General features: G+C 55.8%; 2 protein-coding genes across 2 annotated transcripts in view; one reads left to right on the top strand and one right to left on the bottom strand.

The window, feature by feature from the left end:
* The window catches only part of TMCO4 (transmembrane and coiled-coil domains 4), a 93,536-nt gene extending 87,244 nt beyond the window's left edge, over positions 1–6,292 (top strand). Inside the window, exon 17 of the mRNA XM_078073731.1 lies at positions 4,835–6,292. Coding sequence (XP_077929857.1) covers positions 4,835–5,008 — 174 coding nt within the window. The 3' untranslated portion in view covers positions 5,009–6,292. The remainder of the gene's footprint in view (positions 1–4,834) is intronic.
* On the bottom strand, positions 57–11,996 carry HTR6 (5-hydroxytryptamine receptor 6). The gene is made up of 3 exons (XM_036115569.2): positions 10,643–11,996; positions 2,236–2,394; positions 57–2,036 (listed from the first exon to the last, which is right to left on the bottom strand). The coding sequence occupies exons 1-3, from the start codon at positions 11,354–11,356 to the stop codon at positions 1,587–1,589; spliced, it is 1,323 nt and encodes a 440-aa protein (XP_035971462.1). The 5' UTR covers positions 11,357–11,996; the 3' UTR covers positions 57–1,586.
* Between the last annotated feature and the right edge of the window lie 3,413 nt (positions 11,997–15,409).

Below are 15,409 nucleotides of genomic sequence, written 5' to 3' on the forward strand. Positions count from 1 at the left end.
CTTCTCCAACCCCAGGGACCCCTCAGGAAAATCCAGTCCACACCACGGTCATTGCCTCAGCTAGTGTTTATTGGGAGTCCACTCGGGCAGGCCTGGGGGCAGAGGGGAAGCCCCAGCAAGCACCATGACCCCTCTGTGGCCAGTGACCGGGGCCAGAGTTGAATCTAATCAGCACCAAGGAGAGCCCCAGGCCACTACTGGAGGGCTCCCTGGGAGTTTGGATGGATCTGGGGGGCCTCAGACTGAAAAGGACCTTATGGCAAGTAAACTGTGGGAACCAAGAGTCCCCCCTCAAAAACAACCCAGGTCCCTGTGCCAGGGTCCACCGACCTGCCTGAGGGCAGCAACCCACACCAGGCTCTTGCACTCTGCTCTGCAGACCCGAGTGGCCGACACTCCTGTTTCCCTGGCTGACCCAGGCAATGCCAGGAGGAGGTGGGGCCTCCTCAGTTCCCTTCCAGGTCCCAGGAAGTCCAGGCTGGAGGGAGACCTATTCCTGGTGTTGAGCAAGAGACCACCAGCTCCCGCTTTGCCCCCCGGGGAGAGGTGGTGCAGCAGCCTGGGAGCGGGGATGGGAGCCCCGCCCGGCATCCAGAGCAAAAAGGTGGGAGCCATGGTCAGTCGGGTGGTGGGATCCGGGCCAGTGCTGAAGAGGAGGAGGGAGATGGGAAAAACAGTGGGAACAAACAGCCCTTCCTGGCCCACGGCGAGAGGCCAAGGGGGCTGGATGCCCAGGAGTTGTGGCAACAGCTGGTACGACCTACGGCAGGACCACATGTAGGTACTGGGTACTCTACACGTGCTCTCCTGATCCTCGTGACACCCTAGGGAGCAGGCATTGTTACCCCACTTTGTATATGGAATACCAGGCTCAGAAAGGTTAAGAGACCTATGCAAGAGCTGGTGAGTAGTGGAGCGGAGATTCGGATTTCTGCCTTCCTGACTCCCGGGCCAGGTGTTTTTCTGCGCAGCCCCACACACATCCTGAGGCGCTGTCCAGACTGAAAACAAATCATCCTCACGGTTAAAGATCATCCAAGCCAGCGTGGCTCAAACTATATGGTGTGCACAGGCCACCTGGGGCTCCTGCGAGCGTGCAGAGTCTGACTCAGCAGGTCTTGGGTGGGGGGGTGGGTAGGGGTGTGCATTTTTAACAAACTCCAGGGAGGTGCCACGAATGCTGGTGGCCTGAGGACTACCCTTTGAGGAATGAGGGACTCAGCCCAGCACTCATCCACCTCTGCAGACAGAGGCATCCCTCCCCTGCAGTCTCATCAAATGTCAAAGATGATTGTCTTCACCCTAACCTGAACCAGAAGTCCTTTTCCCCTCTGCCAGAGTCCTCCAGCCACCTCCACACACAACCACAGGTGGCACTCAGCAGTGGGGCGTCCTGGAGAAAACCATATCTGAGCCAGCTGTCCCCCCCCCGGGGGGGCAGTGGGGGCTGGCTCAGTGCACCCCACTGACATTCCGAGGGCCCCCAGGACACCTGCAGCCTGCCAGCCTTAGCCAAGAGCTGGTCCAAGGCCTTGGGGACTTGGTTCTATCCAGTCCAGCTCCCCCCGACCGGCTCCAAGCCCTGGTCAGTTCGTGGGAGCACCAAGGGGATGCAGCTGCAGCTGGGGCTCCACAGGATCAATGTTGAAGAAATTGACCACCACGGCAGCCCTGGCAGGGGGCGGGGGCTCCCGGGGGGCCTCTCTAGGCAGCAGGGGCTGGGCCGTGCGCTGCAGGCCCGAGGAGCCCCCGGAACCTGAGCCTGAGTCAGAACTGGAGTCAGGCGGCAGAGGCAGCGGTAGAACGTGCTGCAGGCTCAGGCCGGGCCGGGGGCCGCTGTGAGAGGTCCGCATAGAGGGTGAGGCGAGGCTGGCCCGGCGCTCCCCGGGGCAGTGGGGACACGGCAGGAACCTGCCCAGGGCCCGCTTGAAGTCCCGCATGAAGAGTGGGTAGATGATGGGGTTCATGGTGCTATTGCAGTAACCCAGCCACGTGAGGACATCGAAGAGGTCTGGGGAGATGCAGTCGCACACAGCCTGGAGAGATGGGGTACGTCATGCTCCGTCCCGGAGCAGGGTCACAGACCACCCCGGCCAGCATGGATGGGACAGGGACCCACAAACACAGATGCCATGAGAGGGAGCCCGCCCTCCTCTATCCCCATGACTGGGCTGGGGTGGAGTTCGGGGCCTCCCCAGCGAGGCCTGGACGCACCAGCCCCTGCGGTGGCATTACCTGGGCTATGTTGGCCACAAAGAAGGGCAGCCAGGTCACAAAGAACATGCCCAGCAGGATGCCCAGTGTCAGACTGGCCTTCAAGGCCTTCCTGCTGTGCTTGGTGGCCAGACGCCTGCTATCAGCTGACTCCATCCCTGGGCGTGGGGTCTTGGGTACCTGTGGAAGGAAGGCCACATACATAAGTCACCTGCAAAAGAGCCCCAGTCTGACCCTGTTCCCAGCCACAGACTAAGCCTCAATCCTAATTTTAGACTGAGCCTTAGTACCAGCAATAAACTGAGCCCTCCTGATCCTTGACTAAGCCCCAACTGTAGTGCTAGATTCCCCAACAGCAGACCTGACCTTGACTCCAGAGCAAACCTTGATCCTGGCTCTAGACCAAGCCCTGACATCAGCAAGAAACCAAGCCCTGCTCATGGTCCCAGACTGAGCCCGGATAGTTACCACAGAAATTCATAACCAAGGTCTCAAACGGAGCCTCAACCCTGGACCGACTGAGCCCAGCCTTAGCCCCACACTGTGGCCTGAGCTCAGCAATAGACTGAGCCCTGATCCTGACCCTGCCCTGAGCCCTGACCCTGACACAAGGTGCTCTAAGAAGGTCAGTGAGACAGACCAACACTGTCAGACAGTTCAGGAGACCCCCCTACCCACCTCGCAAAAGACAACACTCAGCACAAGTCAACACACGTGACCGCGAGCCCCAGCACCACACAAAGCCTCTGGCCCTACAAGAATTAGTTGCAATTCAACAGTATTTGACAAAAGAGGTCTTGCTGCCACCCAGGGCATGACAATCTCTTCATAGACAGATTCTCCTCATATTTGGGAGGGATGATTTTACCTGCACCATTACCCTCATCCTGCACAAAATAGTCCTTTTCTGAAAACATGTGCACAGAGTAAATGTTTGCAATGAAATCAATTTTAGACTAGTAGGGGTGCTAGTGACCTCGGCATTTTACAACTCAAATTACACTGTGGACTGACAGACATCTTCATTCCCAAACATTGACCTCAAGAGCTGGAGTGTGGGGAAGAAAAGAAGGAGAAAGAAGCTGCCCCACAGCAGCCTCGAAGGGGACGCAGGCATGAGGAGGTTAGAATTTGACTTTGCAAACTAGTGACCAGCAGTCCCAAAACATTAAAAAGCTCTGAACTGGCCGATCCTTTAGCCCAGCTGTTTCCTTAAGTTTTTCAAGCTCCTGAGCTCATTGAGAATCCGATACAATCTACAAAACCTTTCCCCAGAACACAAAAAGCGTATAAATTGTTACACATGCACACACAGAGAAGGAGAAAACATCCCACATTTCCAGCAGGTTCAGAGACCACCTTGAGGCCCGGCCATGAAACCCCCAAATCCCACGAAAGCTGGGACATGAAGCCCCCCTCTAAAGAGCGTGTTGTAATCAATTTGGATTTTCATACATCAGTTTTACACAAAGTGGGACCAACTTACATTTATAATTTAAGTAAATACCAGTATGCCAAGGTGTGCATAGTTCATTGAACTGAGTAAAGATCGTGTGTGCAGCCTGGGAACACGCCTGGCCTTTGGGAGCAAGGGATTCCTCCAACGTTTCTTTTTTTTTTTTTTAAGATTTTTAAGTAATGTCTGCACCCAAGGTGGGGCTCAAACTCACAGCCCTGAGATCAAGAGTTGCAAGCTCCTCCGACTGAGCTAGCCAGGTGCCCCTCCTCCAACATTTCCTAAACTGCAGGAGAGCCCAGCTTAGCTCTCCAGGGAGCCAGAGGTGGGTTGAGTATAGGGTAATTGGAAGAGTCAGAAGGAGGCAGGAAGGGAACCTGATTCCCAGGCAACCCTCGCAGATGGAAAGGGGGCTGTGGTGGCAAAGCCAAGAAGATGTGTCAGTCCCCCGGAGCACCCAAGCCAAAACCCCACCCCGCTCTCAGGCGCAGGGGCCGCCCTGCGTCTGCAGGGTATCCACACTTGGTGTCCTGTCCATGGTGCTGAAACCCCAGGTCTATGCTATCTTTCCATAGGATCAAGGAGTCCAGAATGGCGGTGGGCAGGAGGGGGGAGATGAAGCACACCGTAACTCCCACCCCTCAGTATGTTTATCCATGTGAAATCTGGTTATATGAATACCAAGGACAAATTCACAAAGAGCAGCCTAAGAGAAGATCTTGATTTCTCCCCTCTGTCTGGGTGGGGCAGCATTGTGCGGAGGCAAGAGCTAGATTGTAAGACAAGTAATCTGGCTTCAAGTCATGCCTCTACCACTTACTCGCTCTGTGATCTTGAGACAGTCTCTGTTTCCACATCTGTAAAATGGGAAAAACAATACTCAGCTTGTGGAGTCATTGTGAGGCTGTGGATAATAAATGCATGCAGAGTGCCCGATACAGAGTTAAGTGCCATGTACGTGGTAGCCCTGAGGTCGGTTCAGTGGTACATGTTGGAGGTTGGGGAAATTTTGAGCACCCTCAGTAGCCTGTCCTTCTGCCAGCAGCTCAGGCTCCCCGAAGCAGCACAGATGTCAGGACAAATGCTCTGACTCACCATGCTACAGCAAGGGAGGGGAAAAAGGCTCTGCTTTTCTCTTTCATCATCTCCTTTTCTCCCTTCCAGGGTAGACTCTCTATGGCTTCTGTGGCCCCACCGTGGTCAGCCTGGAGGAGAGGTTCCTGCTTACCCCCAAAGATCTGCCATCCCTTCAAATTGCTGCCATCGATGGGGATAGATAATAGGGAAGGAGGGAGCCACCATCTCCAGAGGAGCCACTCACACAGGTACCCTCCCTGACTTCTGGCAACCTGGGTGGGGCAAGAGACAGCCCCGATCTTGTCAGAGCTCTAGGGCACTGGGGAACTGAGACACTGGAGAGATATCTGGGTGGGAGGCAATCACTGGGAAGGGGGCTCCAGAGAAGGAATTAAAGATGGCTTCAGATTCCCTCTCTAGGAATCTTCCTGGGACAACCCTGGGTTGTTTTTTTTTTTTTCTCTTCTTCTCCCCAAAGAGTTGACCCAAGAACACAGGCAAAAGGGAAGAGAGAAGGAAACCAAGGCTCAGAGAGGATAGGGGACCTTCCCCAGGTCACAGTGTCCCAGTACAAGGCCTCAAAGCAAAGCACTCCAAGTGACCCCCAATCAGCACCATCATCCACATTTAGGGAGCGCTATGTGTCAGCATCTGATACCCATCGTGCCATTCAGTCTTGACCTGAGGTAGCTATTATTATCCCCATTTTGCCGATGAGGCTCAGAGAGGCAAAAGAACTTGCCCACAGTCACACAGCAGATAAAGGTTGAGTCAGGGGTTGAAAGCCATTTCTAGCTCCAGAAATTGCACTTCTGCATGTGGGGGGTTACAGAGACCCTCAGCACTGTCACCAGAGGCCCTCATGGAGCAGAGGCCTGTGACAGCCACTGGCCTCACCCTGAGTCCCGCTGATGCCCGCTGCACCTGCCCACTTCTCTCTGCCCTCACAGCCATGTGCTGTTGTCCGCATGCCCCTTAATGACACCGAGGGCAGCTGCCTGGACAACAGGCTGGCATTGCCCCTCCAGGAGGCAGTCCCACGTACAGGTTCCCCTGTGCAATAAATACCCGAGCACGTCTGCACACTCGGCATACATGGACATGTGTATTGCAACACTATTCCTGGAAAAAACTGGAAACAGCCTAAATGTGCATGGAAGGATGGCAGTTAAATAAACCATAGTACCTTCCCACTATAGTTGACAACATAGATGTTAAAAGAATATAATTGGTCAAATGACAAGATCTCCAAGACATAACATCAATATTAAGTGGTAATGGCAAGTTGCAAAATAATAGGTACAACAGGACTCCATTTGCTTAAAAAATACAGAAGACGGAGGCGCCTGGGTGGCTCAGTCAGTTAAGCGGCTGCCTTCAGCTCGGGTCATGATCCCAGGGTCCTGCGATCGAGCCCCGCTTCAGGCTCCCTGCTCGGCGGAAAGCCTGCTTCTCCCTCTCCCCCGCTTGTGGTCTCTCTCTCTCAAATAAATAATCTTTTTAAAAATTTTTTAAATAAAAATTTAAAAAAATACACAAAACAAAGCACTAAGTCTCTTTGGGTGCATGAACAAACATGGAAACACAAAGATACAGGAGTAGAAAGACATGTCCTAAATCGATAAGAGTGTCCCTGGGAACGGAAGGTGACTGGGTGGGATTTGGGAGGGTCTTTCACTTTATCTCTATGGCTGGATTTTTTTTTTTAAGTAGGCTCTATACCCAACATGGGGCTTGAGCTCACGACCCCAAGATCAAGAGCCGCATGCTCTACCAAATGAACCAGCCAGGCACCCCCTGGATTTTTATTTTAAAGTGTATTTATGTATTCCCTTGTGTAATTCAAAATTTTTACGATCACCTACTCATAGCGTGAGGGTTCTAAGACAGACTCCAGAGCCAGATGGTCTGGTTTCAAATCGTGGCTCTGTTACTAACTGGCTGTGTGACCTCAGGCGAGGAGTTTCACCTCTCTGTGCCTCAGCTTTCTCATCTGTAAAATGGCAATTACAGTGGCGTCTGTCTCACAGGGTTGTAGTAAGAACTAATGAAGATAACATGCACAAAGTCAGCTGATCAGTGCCTGGCACACGGTAAGCCCCATGTAAGCGTCAGCCAGCATTTCTGCTGTTCGAGTCCAACTCAGCTCTTTGCTTCTGGTGATGATGCTGTTATTGACAGCAGTGGCAGATTTTTTTTCCCTAAAGAGGCTCAAAGGGGTGATGATTTCTCCAGAACCACATATCTTACCACCAAGAGGAAAGGGGACGAACTAACACGTGCTGAGCACCTAGTATGTACCAGGCTGACATATGTTATCTCACCGATTCCTCAAACAGCCTCATGTGATAAGTGGCATTACCCCTGGGGCAGCAGGAGCTGAATGACTGGTCCAAAGTCATCAGCAGGGAGGGAAAGGAGGCAGGATTTGAACCCCTGACGAGCCGGGTCCACAAGCTCCTGCAGCCAGTTGTGGCCGCTCCGGGCCACCTTGTTCCCAGCAGCAGCCAAGGCTGCCATGCTCTCGGCGCTGCTCCTCTGTCAGCCTCTCCCAGCTCAGCCCCCTCCTCCTCCTCCGAGATATTTCTGTGATCACAGCCTCCTCCTCTGAGGAGGAAGGACAGCGATGGAAGGGAAGACAGATCGCTAAGACAAAGTGATGCAGAGTTGGGTGAGGGAGGGTGGAACAGGCTGGTGGAGGAGGAGAGAGGGAGAAACTGATGGGAGAGAAGGGGGAGAGGCAGATGGGAGGGTGTAGAAGGCAGAGAAGGGGGCGAGATGGCTCCAGAGGAGAGAGGGGTGGGAGAAGGGAAGGAAGATGAGGTGCGGAGGAAGACAGAGGGGCAAGGGCTCCAGACCAAAGGCACAGGTCCTGACACAGAGCCAAAGAGGCTGGGGAGGCAAACGCCCCAGCAGACCTGCTTCTCCCCTGCTGCTCTCCATCCCTGAGCTCCCACACGGGTCCCTCCCGAGGATGAGCACCATCCCACCCTGGCACAGATCGCTCTGTCTCTCTCTCCCTCTCTCTCCTACGCTGGCGGCATCTCACTCACTCTGAAACCACTCTCCCCATGCCCTGCTCTTCATGCCCAGCCCAGTCTCTGCCTCAGCTGTAAGTGAGACCCCTACCTCACAGCCGCGGGGCTGGGAAAGCCTGGCTGAAACCATTGAGCTGGCCGGTGGCTTCTGAAAAGCCTGTTCACATACCTAGCAGATGTGGGGGGTGGGAGGAGAGATTAAAATACTCAAGCCTGCTCAGTTACCACGTCCTCAAACCCAGAGGAGCTGGGGCTTCAGAAACCCATGTCCCCCTCTGGTCCCCCGCCCTCCGTGGAGAAGCTAGCGGCTGGATTGGGGAAGGGAGCTCAGGGCTAAGTAGGGCTGAGGACAAGAGGAAAGGGGTCCAATGCACCCCAAGTTTTGTTCATTCTCATCAATTCCTTTAGGTCCAGGTACTGGGAGCCTCAAGTGCCCGGCTGGAAGCCTAGTCTCAGGGGCCGGCCAGCTTGGGTGGGAGGAAAGGGGGTCGTGACCCAAGAAGATGGAGTAGAGGCTATGTCCCAGAAACAAATTCCCAAAACGCAGGCAGTTGTGCAGAGAATAAGGAAAACAGGCAGGTAGGAGGCTGGCTTAGGAGCTGCGTGGTTTGGGAAGTGTTGGGTTCTGACTCCTCCCCTCTCTCGGAACCCCAGGCTCCCCGTCTGTCCAACAGGGATGATGATAGTCCTTGCCCGGGTGGGTGTTTGGGGCACGAGCTTGGCCAGGTGCCAGCACACAGTGGGCACTGAGAAACCGTGGGACTGCCGCAGTCAGCACCCCGGGGGCTCCAGGCCACAGTCTCAGGTTCAATCCTGGCACCAGCCAATTAGCCTCAGGGACAGAAAAGTGTGTCACAGGTGACACTTGCACGGAAAATCCAGACCCGTCCCACCCCAGCCTCACCAAGACCAGCCACCTCCTCATCCTTAGTCACTGGCGCGAAGCTCCCCAAAGCGCGGAAGAGGAAGATGACCCATAACAGAACTAAATGACAGAGTGAGAACACGAGCCTTTTCCAGCACTCTTCCGGCTCCTTTTCCGGTTGTGTCAAGAGGAAGTGGGTGTTGATGCTGCTGTCTTTAACACCCCGCTAGCACCAAAGAGGAAGCGAGCCTGGGGCTGGACCACTTGGAGCTCCCCTCCGGGCTTCAGCAACACTGCTGGGGTTCCCACCACCCACTGCCGCTGTCTTTGGGACTGCCTTCTGTTAATGGCAAAGGGACCCGAGTTTCCATTTCCAGAAGAGATAAGAAGTTTCCTTTCGAAACAAATGCATGGAAGTAAAAAGATAAGTGAGGCGATGGAGAGAAAAATGCAAACTACATTGGCAGAAGGAAGCCGCCTGAGACGTGTGGGTGGCTGGAAAGAAGGCGGATGGCCCAAGGTGGTTCCAGATGCCTCGAGTTTGGGAAACGCTCCTTTACAAGAACCCAGGGAGAGAGTGTGGATGGCCTAGGGCAGCCTTCCTACTGCTGGAGAACAGAGTCGGGGTCACAGCCACCTATTGTGATTCAGGAATGTTCTCCAGTGAGCACAGACGGAGGGAGGAAGACTGGAGCCTGGACCTCCTGTCCACCCAAGGCCTTTTCCCCTGGTTGATGGGGCAGGCAAGCTGCTCGGAGGGCCCGCCTTTCAGCCCCCATCCACCCAAGCCCCCAGGTACCCCCCCATCCTGCAGGAGCCTCCTCCACCTGGGGCTACATCAAGACTGGAGAGCCCCATCAGGACCTTCCTCAGGGCCTGTGACCTAATTCTCTGGGCCTCAGGCCTCATCAACCTAAACTCCCGTTCCTTGGGGGTTTAGGACAATAGACAGTAAGACTCCGGTGCCATATGGCCTGAGTGACAAGAACAGCCACCGCACTCCTGATGTTGCAGGGCCTTAGCACTCACAAGTCATTAGTAAGCACCTAGGGTGTACAGTGGGGATCAAAACCGCCCCAGATGTGCCCAGCTTACACTCTCGTGGGGGAGAGACAAAATGACCAAGTCAACATATAAACCTACAGTTGGGAGAAATAACAGGGTGAGGGAGCACCGATGGGTCTGCAGACAGGGTGGTCAGGGACAGACTCTGGGAAGAGGTGACCTGTGAGCTGAAAAGGAGTCAGACAGGGCAGCCCAAGGGGAAGAGCTGTCCAGGCAGAGGGAACAGCGATGCCAAGTCCTGGACACTGCAGTCTGGTGCCTTCCAGAAACATCAGAAGGGCTGGTGCACAAGGAGAGAGGGCAAGGGGAGGAAGTGAAGCTGGAGAGGTTGGCAGGACCACATTCCCAGACCAGATCCCGACATGGGTCTCTTCTTTTATCTTAAGAGTGACGGGCTCACTTCTGTTTTGTCAAGTGCTCTGGCTCCTGGGCAGAGAGTAGACAGGAGTGAGTCTGAAGAGGAAGCAGGGGAAGCCAGTAGGAGACTATCGAGGGCTTCCAGGAAAGAAGCAATGGGGGCCTGGTTGAGGGGGGTGGCCTTGGGGTGGTACGTGTTCAGGAGGACAGCACCAACAGGCCTTGACAATGAACCCCATGGGCATGAGGGAGAAAAATTATTCCTGAGTTTCTGTGGGGTACTGCCGTGATGGTGCCATTTGCCATGACAGGAACGACAGGGAGGGTGGGGACACCCTGAATTCCCTTAGCACATGCTACCTTCTCGAAGCCTGCCCCGCATGCTGACGCAGCTGTCCTGTGGACAGTTAGCCCTGAGTCTAGAATGCAGAAGAGTCATGTGTGTTGGAAATGGCCACTTGGAGGTCACCAGCAAGTGTATATATTAAGTGATGGATGCCGCGTGGGCACCCAACGGCTGCTCACTCCTCTCCATCCCACGAGCCCGGTCTCCCTGCGCGCCCCGGGTACCTGCAGCGTCTCCAGGGCCTGGCCGGCCGTGCCGGTGGTGAGGGAGGCCACCTGCACGGCCTGCTTGCGGGCGGCCAGCAGGATCCTGCAGTACGTGTAGCAGATGGCGCCCGAGGGCAGGAAGAAAGTGAGGCCCGACGCCACGAGGACGAACGGCAGGCTGGCCAGCAGGCGGCACTGGCCCGGGGCAGGGGCCCGCACGCGGCCCAGCTGGTGCCAGCCCAGCAGCAGGGGCAGGAAGGAAGCGAGGGCGGCCAGGCTCCAGGCGCCCAGGACAAGCCCCAGGGCGCGCGGGGGCGTCATGCGCAGCTTGTAGCTCAGCGGCGAGAGGATGAGCAGGTAGCGGTCCAGGCTGATGAGGCAGAGGTTGAGGATGGAGGCGCTGCAGCACATCACGTCGAAGGCGGCCCAGAGCAGGCAGAGGCCGCGCGCCAGCACCCAGCGCCCGTACAGCGCGTTCAGCATGGCGGGCGGCATCACCACCAGCCCCACCATCAGGTCCGACGTGAAGAGCGACACCAGGAAGAAGTTGGACGTGTTGCGCAGCGCGGGCTGCGTGCAGATGAGCGCGATGAGCAGCGAGTTGGCCACCGCCGTCAGCGCGATGACCACGCACAGCGCGGCCGCCACCCAGCCGCTGCCCGCCGGCTCTGACGGCGGCCCCGACCCCCAGTTCGGGGTGCTGTTGTTGGCAGGGCCGGGTTCCGGGACCATGGGGGCGGGGGGCGAGGACGTCAGGCCCGAGAGGGGTCCGGAGGACGAGGTAGGGTGGGCGGGACGCCTGGGTGAGGGACCTGGAGGAGCGGAGGCTGGATGCGCGTCGTCGGTGGGAACAGACCGCCACCAGGGGTCAGGTGGGAAGATAGAGACAGGGGCACTAGGTCAAGGGGTAAGGACCCAAGGAAGATGGAGAGCGGTTATATGGTGTGAGGTGGGGACACGGAGCAAACGGGGAGGGAGTTTGGAAGGGCGCACCTGATGAGGCGCAGTGTCCCCGAGAGGGGGCGGGCGGGAAGTCAAGGACCGCAGATGACTGGGAGGTTGGACCGGTGGGAGCAGAGCCCCCTAGAGGGGGCGGGCGGGAAGGTTGGGACGGGGACGTCCGCCTGGGGCGGGGACCTGAGGAGCTGGGAGCCGGGGACGGACGTGCGCGCTCAGCAGGGGGCAGCCCCCTCCGCGGCAGGTGGGCGTACCGGAGCGCTAGGTCGCGAGCCGCGGTCACTTGGGGTGGCAGGGCGGGAGCCCGTGAGCCACAGCAAAGCCCCCGGTGGGGAAGGCAGGTCTCCGAGCCGACGCAGAGGCAGCCAGGGCTTGGGCGGTCACGGTCCCCTGCGGCGTGCGGGAGGACGCCCAGCTGGCCCGCGGGGACAGGAGCAGCAGCGGCGGCCGCGTCGCCGCCGGGTCCCCGGCCCCGCTCCCGCCCGCGCTCGGTACCTGGGCGCTCGGCGCTGCTCCGCTGCCAGCGACTGCGACAGGCGCCGCGGGGCTGGGGAAGAAGAGGCTGCCGCGGGCGGGGCAGGCGCCCAGGGAGCCCGGGAGGCACCGCGAGGGGCCCGCGCGCCCGGAGGAGCCGGTGGCGCTTCCAGGAGCGCGCGGTCCCAGCGCCGCGGAGCCTGCGCCCCGCCCTGCGGTGGGCGGGGAGAGCCGAGCCCCCGCCCCGCAGCGCGCGGGGTCCTCCGCACCTCCGGGTCACGGCCTCCACCCTCCCCCGCCGCCCCGTCCCCGCACACCCCTCTCCCACCTGACGTGGCTGCGGCGCAGGAGGAACTCAGAGGAGGGGCTGTGGCCGCCTTTATCTAGGACTGCTCCCCAGTTGGGGGGCTGCCCACCCGCAGCGGGGGTCGCCGCGCTAGCAGCGGGAGCCCATTGGGAGCTACTGGGGAGCTCGCTTGACGCCCAGATGTCACACACATATATATGCACATATGTACCTGCATATAATAGTATACATAATATATAATAACCCGTATAATGCTTCCTTCAAACCTTCAAACAGCAGGTTACCTTCTCCTCGGGGTCCTTTGAGCAGGAACCTACCACTCCCCGACAGCAGCAGGCACAAAGTGCGTGATGTGCTGGGACTCCCAGTCTAACAAAGAGTGTGAACAGATTTGGGAATCCCTAGGCCAGATGGGGTAGAGGTACTGCAGATAGCACCCTCGGAAGGTGCTCCCCCCCCCCCCCCCCCAGCTAAGAAGAGTCTCTACCAGATGCTTCACAGATCAGTACTGCGGGTTCCACTCATTCGTTCAACAGACATTTATCGAGCACCTACTAGATGTTAGGCACTGTTCTGGCCAATTAGGACACTACAGTAACCACAACAAAGATCCAGCTTCATGGAGTTTATGTTCTAGTGGAAGGAGACAGACAATAAACAATAAGCATAATAGACTCTTAAAGTCGTCGTAAAGGGATCACTGCTTTAGAAAAAAAAAAAAAAGAAAATGAAGAGCAACATAAAGGGAATCTGAGAGCGAAGGGGGTCTTTTTCCCTCCGCAGAAACAGAAAAGTCATACCCCCCCACGTATAAGTTTCCTGCTATGTTCCAGGGACTTTATTATTCTCTTATTCCTACCACTACAATAGTGCTGATAGGTAGGTGTTAAACTGAGGCTCAGAGAGGCCAAGGGCCTCATCCAAGGTCACCAGCAGCAAGAGACCAAGTGGAACTGAAACTCGGAACTGCCCAACACCCAAGACAGAAAAACCTCAAGACCCTGCAGCGCCCCACCCACCCCCAAGCCACTATTTGGGGCCCAGAGTCCCAGTCGTGCCCAGAGACGGGTCTATGTAGCAGGAAAAGGAGGCCTGTCCTCCCTCCCATGTGACACCCCTATGACAATTTCTGCCATGTCCCAGAGGACAGGATATGAGGCGCTAGGCTGAAAACATAAAGACCAGACTTGGGATCCCATTGCTGTTGCTTACCAGCTCTGTGGATTCGGGGCCTTTATTATTTTTTTTAAAGGCCTAAAGAAAACATGACAAATTTGTTAATATTTGTTCATCCTGGGTGACACGTTCAGAGACATTTGTTATATTGTGATCTGTACTTAACTATAATTTTTTTTAAAGGTTTTATTTATTTATTTATTTGACAAAGACACAGCGAGAGAGGGAACACAAGCAGGGGGAGTGGGAGAGGGAGAAGCAGGCTTCCTGCGGAGCAGGGAGCCTGATGTGGGGCTCGATCCCAGGACCCTGGAATCATGACCTGAGCCTAAGGCAGACGCTTAACGACTGAGCCACCCAGGCGACCCTTAACTATAATTTTTTAAAAAGATTTATTTATTTATTTATTGAGAGAGAGAGAGCGTGCGCACGCGCACACACACGCACACACGCGGGCTCGGGAGGGAGGGGCAGAGAGAGAGAGGGAGAGAGTCTTAAGCAGACTCCACGCTGAGCATGAAGCCCAACAGGGGCTCGATCTCATGACCCTGAGACCACCGCCTGAGCCGAAACCAAGAGTCAGATGCTTAACCCACTGCGCCACCCAGGCACCCCTTAACTATTTTTTTTTTTTTAATTTTTTCCAAGATTGGGCCTGGGTAGTGGTGCCACCTTGTGGCCACACTATTATCTTGAATTTAAGAACTTTTTCAAAAGTTCCATGTGTGTGCTCATGCTCCTAAGTTTATCATACCTGTCATGGAATATTAAAGCCCCAGACTTCCTTAACCTTTCAGGGTAGAGAGGGACCTTCACGGATGCTCAGCCTTTGCTCAATTACTTCTAGCCATGGGGAGCTCCCTCTCTGGAGGAGAAGGCCGGTGCCACGCTGGAACAGCTGACTCTTCTGAAGTCCCCTGCCCCAGACCTCCATGCCCGCCAGAGCTCCGCATTATGGGGATGGAGTAACCGAGATCCAGGGAGGCTGTGAAGCCTGCTCAAAGCTGCTCTCACAGAAGGCGCTGATTAACCGGATAAACTCCATGAGGCCGGGGATTTGTCTGTTTTGTTCACTGCTCTATCCTCAGCACATAACAGTCTCTCAATAAACATCTGTTCAATGAATGAATGAACAAAACTATCAGCCCAGCCACCAGCAGTTGTGACCCAGTCTTTCATTCTCAATAATTATAGTGACAGCCGGCATTTTTCTTGTGTGTGTGTGTTTTGTTCTGCAATGTAAGCTCTACACCCAGCATGGGGCTTGAACTTAGGACCCTGAGATCAAGAGTCACATACTCTGTGGACTGAGCCAGCCACGTGTCCTTACTACATGCCAGGCACTGTTCCAAGCTCCACTCGTACATTAATTTATATAAAGCTCACCATGACCCTGGGAGTAAGAGAAGTGTGATCATTAGTCCCCATTTTGCAGATGGGCAAACTGAGCCTCAGGGAGTTTAACTGACCTCCTCAAGATTACACAGCTAGGAAGTGGCCCAGCCAGAATTTAAACCCCAGGCTGACTGGATATCCCCAGAGGCTTGGAGCAGGGGAAGAAAACGAGCTGGGAGTTGTAGGCTCCATGTAGGCAAATAAGGCGGGGTAGCTGGTGCTAATTACTTACCCACCCTTTGCCAAGAGGGGCCTGTGCTGTCAGTGTTAATCCCTTGTAAAGATTTTAAGATCTTTCCACCATTGCTGTGGGGCCGGGGGGGGGGGGGGGGAGAGCGAAGGGCAGAGGAGGACCTGAAATGTTTTTCCTGGGCCCTCTTGGTGGTTCAGCTTGAGGTTGACAAGGAAAATCGAAGTCACTACGCCCCATCTCACGCCCATTTGCCCATTTGCAGGCTGGCATAACAAGTGACGTC

Source organism: Halichoerus grypus, chromosome 5 (assembly GCF_964656455.1).
Source record: "Halichoerus grypus chromosome 5, mHalGry1.hap1.1, whole genome shotgun sequence".
In the NCBI taxonomy this organism is placed as follows: Eukaryota; Metazoa; Chordata; class Mammalia; order Carnivora; family Phocidae; genus Halichoerus; species Halichoerus grypus.